Raw genomic sequence first — 7,318 nt, forward strand, 5'->3', positions numbered from 1 at the left:
TAAAGAACATGCTTATACCACAGCATTAAAGATAGAAGATTAACAGAGGCAGAGATGGACCTGGGGGAGATAGAGGATTTATATGTTTAAAAACAAAGTGTATGCAGGTAGATGTGCCTGAAATAAACACTTGCAGGATTTAGCTAAGATATCTAGACATAGAAGAAATTTTAAAGAAACTTAAAAGAAAAGAATAGCATATTAGTGAATTTCAAAATGTACCCCTGTAACAATCATTGTAATTTGATGTGGGAGTGTCATATATCAATCTGTTGATTTCATTGGTTAAGCAATAAAGAAACTGCTTGGCCCTCATAGGTTAAAACATAGGTGGGAGGAGTAAACAGAACAGAAGGCTGGGAGAAAGAAGCTGAGTCAAGGAGTTGCCATGATTCTCCCACTCCAGGCAGATGCAGGTTAAGATCATTCCTGATAAGCCAGCTCGTGGGCTATACAGATTATAAGAAATGGGCTAGTCCAGGTGCGAGAGTTAGCCAAGAAAAGGCTAAATATAATGGGCCAAGTGGTGTTTAAAAGAATACAGTTTCCTTGTAATTATTTAGGTTAAAGCTAGCCGTGCGGGCTGCCGGGTGCCAGGGATGCAGTCCGCCGCCGGGGATGCAGCCCACCGCTCCTATTTCAACAGAGTGGCACCCAAAGTGCTAATGAACTCCACGTAAAACCTGAGAAGGCTTAAAAATAAGGGAGAGAGAGTTTAACACAGATTTTTGATGTTTGTTGGTGGCGTGCTGTAGAGAGATTTCCTGATTCGGCAACAGCAGCAGAAAAAAACGCAGTGTCATTTTAAAGCGCAGCTTCCTGGGACTGTGCTGCCAGTGTGAACTCTGGCTTTAAAGCATTTCAATGGCTTTTATGGGACTGGATGTTTCTGTTCCCGCTTGGGATCGGAGGAGAGTGCTCTGAGAGTGTTGATGGCTCAGCGCTGCTCCCCGCCTGCACCTGGGCAGACAGCAGAATCAGGCTAAGGCAGGCAGAAGAGCATGGTGGATCCCTGCTGCCATACTGTGCAGTGCTCTGCGTGTCAGATTTGGTTGTAACTTGGATAAAAAGAGTTTCTGTGCTGCACGCTCAGTCTCAGAATTAAACTGCTGAGTGTGGCTCCAATGTGGACTGCTGTGTGCCTGGAACTGTGTGCAGCTCAGGGGCACCAAATAGATCTGAGGCAGGAGCAACTGCTCCTTGCAGAACTGCGCTGGTAGGCAGGGAAATACCGTAATTACTGTAATAACAGCACAGTTAAGGTTTCCACTGGGCAGGGCACAGATGGTACCGTATTACCTGTACATGGTGCAACTTAAGTTTTTAAGAACTGCTTAATATTTTAAGAAATGCTCCTGGAGAGTTAAAAAGTGTTACAGATTCACAATAAAACAGATTCAGACATAAAAGACCACACTGTTGGATGAATGTTCATAGGCTTGAGAGAGAGAAGAAAAAGAATATAGAGAATAAAGTTAATGGTTTAAAAAAAAAGGTAAAGTCTTTAAAGAGACAGAGTACAGATAGTTATAGATTAAAAGAAATAAAGAAAAATAAGCCACGTAAAAATAAAAAATTCACTGAGAATCTGGATTATGTACATTGTGTTTTCTTTAAAATTTTTAACTATAAAGGAGATAAATACAGAGAGACATTTCAATATATGGACTGCCAAATGGAACCAGAACGAATATCATAAGGGTATTACGATTTCAAAATTTGGGTCTAAGGATATGATGCTTTGGAGCAGGTCTTCTTTTGTTTTCACAGAGGACCAGACCCTGTGGATTGCATCTATCCCAATTTGGTATGATAGACCACGACCTCCCGAAAAGTTCCTGTGAACACCCTCAAAAAATTACACCACTCAACTGCCAACTGAGATAAACCTGGCACACAGGTTACACCCTAAATGATCTGATTAACAGCGCCCCCATTCAGCAGGAAGCAGTTTGGAGAGAAAAAACTGGGCCCCATGTTCCCAAAATATTGTTTATAAATGTTCTTTTACATTTAAAGAGGGAAATGATATAGGTATGAATAATTTGCATTGGTATGGATTTTAAGGTCAATTTTGTTATATGTATATGTATTTCTTGATCTTGATTAAGGTATTGTGATTGTGTAGTTCATTTTTAAAATGTAATGTATAATAGGAAATATATGTTGCTAATGGATAATCATCGGTAATAGTAAAGCTTGTAGTCATTTTAGTTAGATTTTCCAGATATATAGAGATATATTTCAGTGAGATAGACATTCTTCATATCTTTCAAAGACTGCAGAATATGGCATTTTAAATGTTTTAATAACTTAGGGTTTTTCATAACAGTGAGACACGCCTGCTCCTGGCAGCACCAATCTACTTCAAGAGGAAGATGGGCATCAAAGAGGATCCTTATGGAGCTTGATAGCCATTTGGTCAAGAAACTGCTCTTGCCTGGACTGATGCATAAACTGGAAACAAAGGACCCACAGAGAGAGGACTGCTGAACTTGCCTAAAGGTGATATGGTCTTTCGGGGTTCCTGACTCTTTAAAGAGTCTGCGAGACATTCTGCAGGATAAGTAACTGAACTGTCTTTGGAATTTCCTGCTTGATGAAAATGTCTGCTAGATACTCTGGGCCTGAAGGCTGAAGATGGATGCCCCAACAGTACAAAAGAGCTTTGGGTGACTGTCCAGGCAGTGAGATGTCTCTGTCATTTCTAGAGTTTTCTTATCCCTTGATTGCTTAGGTAATATTATATCCTTCTGGAGTCTTTGATGGAGTTGAAGAATGGATAGTTATAGTTTTCCTTAGTTATGATAAAAGATAAAATAGATATAAATATTGTAACTGTAATTCTTGCTTGATAATTGTTTTGCTATATGTAATTTTGCTATGTTAAAGTTAAAGCCTTCCAGTTTTTGTTTAAACAGAAAAAAGGGAAGTGATGTGGGAGTGTCATATATCAATCTGTTGATTTCATTGGTTAAGCAATAAAGAAACTGCTTGGCCCTCATAGGTTAAAACATAGGTGGGAGGAGTAAACAGAATGGAAGCCTGGGAGAAAGAAGCTGAGTCAGGGAGTCGCCATGATTCTCCCACTCCAGGCAGACGCAGGTTAAGATCATTCCTGGTAAGCCAGCTCATGGGCTACACAGATTATAGAAAATGGACTAGTCCAGGTGCGAGAGTTGGCCGAGAAAAGGCTAGATATAACGGGCCAAGCGGTGTCTAAAAGAATACAGTTTCCTTGTAATTATTTTGGGTAAAGCTAGCCAGTGGCTGGGAGCTGGGAGGTAGGAAGTGGCCAGCCGCTCCTTACTACAGCGACAACACATTGTAATACTAAAATATACCATTTACCAATAGTTATTATCTGTTGGGCATGGTGGCTCATGCTATAATGCCAGCACTCTGGAGGCAGACATAAGAGTATATCTTTGAATTCAAGGTCAACATGCTCTACAGAGAATGTACCAGGACTGCCAGCACTACACAGTGAAACACCGTCTTAAATAAATAAATAAATAAATATATAAATAAATAAATAAGTAAAAAGTTCATAACATTTGGGTCAACTTCTAACAAGTATAGTTAATTTTTTTATAAAACACAAAATGAATATAGTTAGAAACCTCTTAATTAAATTAATGTATTTTAATTGTGAGCTTTTAGGTTTAATGTTTTTTTCAAGTTCATGCTTCAATAAGCCTAAATCATGACTTTTTTGTAGCATTTAATAGCAGGAGTTGATTCTCCCTTCGACCATGTAGATCCAAAGGGTCAATTTCAGATTCTCAAGCTTGGGACCAAACATCATTTCCCACAAAGGCATTTTCTCTTGACTTCCTCATCTCCATCAGATTAGTGAAATTAGCAGTGTCAAAGGTTAATGGTGACTATTTGTAGTTTACTCTCTTTCTTATCCTTCAAATTGCATACAGTGGGGTTTTGTGCTTCAGCATGGATTTTTCTGTAATATATGTATCATAGTTTTCCTTTTCAGTGCTCCTCTCATGGCAGCCTCATTTTTTACATTTGTTCATTTACTATGTAGATGGAAGACTGAGAAGGGGCACATGGGAGAGGTCAGAGGACAGCTTGTGGTGTTAGCAATCTTCTATTTTATGGGTCCAAACCACCCATCATTTTTACCTGCTGAGTTATATAGCTGAGCTGGTTTTCACTTTTTTCACTTCAAAGTACTGAGACATAAAAAAAAAAAAAAAGGAAGAGTAGATCTCTTTTTCTCCTAGGCTTATATTAGTTGTACTGAAATAACGGGTACCTCATATAATGCTCTGGAAATATGTTGATTATCAGAGATTTGCTTCTTGCTAGGCAAACACTTGTTCTACATCTTCATCATACAAAATACTGCTTCACTTTTCTTAAATATGTAGAATATGTGGAAACTTGCCCTTTTAGTTTCCTAATATTTAAAAATCCCAAGTTAGGTTTCTGGCATTTTGATTCTATTTTAATTTATTTGTTGACTGATAGCATATTTGGGACAATTACTAGTCTATCTAATCCGTTAGTTGGTGTTTTATAAACTCTAGATTATGCTCAATTCCATAATCATTTTCATGGGGTTTCATTCTCCACATATTAGGTGGAATATTCAATAAATGCCAGACAAATCAAGTGAATTGGAGATCCTATTCTGGCAAAACGTATCCTGATTCACTTGTCTGTGTAACCTCACAGACAGGGAACTGAAAACTAATCTCTCATTGTGGTAATGGACTTCTTTAATAGCTGTCTTGTAATTCCTCAACTTTTTGGATATGGCATCACTAGATGTACAATTTTAGACAATTCTATCCTAAAGAAAAAATTGTTTCTTTATTATTATTAAAGACACTTCTTTCCCCTAAGAATTTTTATTTCAGTGGAATTCTGTTTTTCTAAATTAGTGTTTCAGTTTCTTCTCATTGTTTTTGATGTTTAATGTCTCCAAATGTAAACCCACAATCAAATGCTTGCACTTAAAACTATGAAATGATTATGTCAAAGCTTTTTTTTTTCACCTTTGTTGTAATGTTGTGTCTAATTAGAAAATGCTGGCAGAAAAATTCAAACATACTACAGTAAACGATGAACATTTTTCCTGATTCGAGAAAGAACTAGGTTCCTATTTTGGGGATACTTTGCCTAGCTCGAGTTTTTTTTTTTCTTTTCTTCAGTGGAACATTTTGCAGGGTCAAGTCAAAGGTTTATATACTACCCAGCTCATGGAAACAGAATGCAAATCATATTTAGTTGCATAGGACCTCCATCACACAATTCCCTTTCCACACAGAGGGGGGAAAAAACTAATAAATTTTACCAAAACAACTTTTCTGTGTGACAAGGAAACTCTGATATGCAAGTCCAGCAAGACCTGGCTTCATTCTAGAGCTGAGGAAAGCATACCTTCCCTGAAGCTTTATATCTTAAGTAATTGGTTTGTGTCCACTCTTTATGATTTCTTTGTCCTTTGGTACTGGCTTCATGTCTTAAATATCTTTCTCTAGGTATTCCAGTCTCCTTTAAAGTAACCAATTAAGCTAATAATTGGCCTATTTAAATTAGCCTGTGTCTCCTGGTGCAATATGAATAGCTGACTTGCTCTTTGCCTTCCTTCTTATCTCCACTTGTCCCACTTTTCCCAAACTTACACAGTTTCAATTTAATTTTGATCACCTTGTTCCTGATGCATATGCTGCCACTAAATATTTACTTTGTTGATTTATCTTTACCTTGTTCTTCACATTAGAATTGATGAAAGTTTTTGTAAGCTCCCTTTTATTCGAGAATAACAGCCCTGCATACAGCAGGAAAGCATTTGCCAGGCGTATTTTACCTAGTTTCATTTTTGTTTGCAGTGTTACAATGATAGTTGTGACACTATCATTCTGGGTCATCTAGAACAGATGTAACCCTTTAAACAAATCGTTCTAAGCCTCATCAAAGAGATAGATGTATGCCTCAGAAATTATTGCAGATAAGAAGGAATGCATATCACTTAAAGCAGCTGCAATCTTCATATTAGTCAGTGCTGTTTGAACCATTCTTTTACTGCTGTAATGACTTTTCCTGTAAGTTTTTTTTGTGTGTTTAGAAATGTTAGATAGATATACTATAGCCATTTTTATATAATTTATATAATAATTCCCCCTTAGGATTTGCATATATCTCTGCTTATTCCCAGACATATATTATTACCTTTGTTTTCCCACCCAGCATTAGTTTTCTATCTGCAGTTAATTATTTAATATATGTATACATTTGTCCCACACATGCATCCAAAAGGACAGTATACTATTTTTTTTTCTTTGAAACTTACCCGTCACAGCTGATATTAACAATAATACGTCCTCATTTAAATCCTGAAACTAGAAACTCTCTTTGGCATGATGCCCATAACTAACCACAGCACTACGCATTTCACATATTCTTTGTACCTTGCGTATTGATTGTAATTACCCTGTCACTACAGATTTAATGGATGTACTCATGAGAGCTAATTGAACCGCTAGTTCCTTACCAGCTGGAGGGGTAATTTGCAACTGTAAATGTGACCCTGTAATTTTTCCTATCCCTACATTTATTGGAGGAAAATTTATTATTCTCAACAAATTAAATCAATTATGATTCTTAATATCCTGTTGCCTTTCCACCAATTTTCAGTTGGACTTTCTTTCTTTTAAGCATGTAAAGTCTTTTTAAATGAAAATATAGTATAATTTCTCAATCACCTGGTTATTCTATAAGCAGTGGGTCTGAGGCAATAGCCTTTGAACCTACTGGCTATTTTAACCTCAACTTTTTAGGATTTTACTGGTGTGGGAGGTCCTTCTGTCTATGTGTTGTTTTATTGGTTAATGGATTAAAAAAAATGGTTTGGCCTGATATGGCACAACTTAGGTAGGCAGGGAAAACTAAACTGAATGCTGGGATAAAGGAGGCAGAGTGAGAGAGCAGCCATGTAGCCGCGCTAGAGCAGGACTGAACTTTACCCCATAAGCCACAGCCATGCGGCGATACACATATTACTAGAAATGGGTTAAATTTGTATGTAAGAGTTAGCCAATAAGAAGCTAGAGCTAATGGGCCAAACATTGATTTAATTAATATAATGCCTGTGTGATTATTTCGTGGATAAGCTGCTGAGCAGCTGGGAACCAACAAGTGGCCTCCTTACATTTTACTTAATACTATATTAATCTCAAATTCTTTTCTAACCACCAAGGGTTTTTTTATATGTATCTTAAAGAGGTAATTACATCTACTAATGAATCCACAGAGGAAGTTATCAAATGGAATTTATTATATTATTTTCATT

At 37.1% G+C, this 7,318-nt stretch overlaps 1 protein-coding gene across 1 annotated transcript in view; it reads right to left on the reverse strand.

Moving 5' to 3' along the window:
• The window catches only part of LOC101992472 (nodal modulator 1-like), a 63,674-nt gene extending 56,664 nt beyond the window's left edge, over nucleotides 1-7,010 (reverse strand). Inside the window, 2 exon segments of the mRNA XM_013346710.1 lie at nucleotides 5,733-5,897; nucleotides 6,993-7,010. Of these exon segments, the coding sequence (XP_013202164.1) occupies nucleotides 5,733-5,897; nucleotides 6,993-7,010 (183 nt within the window).
• Between the last annotated feature and the right edge of the window lie 308 nt (nucleotides 7,011-7,318).

Source organism: Microtus ochrogaster, chromosome 6 (assembly GCF_000317375.1).
Source record: "Microtus ochrogaster isolate Prairie Vole_2 chromosome 6, MicOch1.0, whole genome shotgun sequence".
Lineage (NCBI taxonomy): Eukaryota > Metazoa > Chordata > Mammalia > Rodentia > Cricetidae > Microtus > Microtus ochrogaster.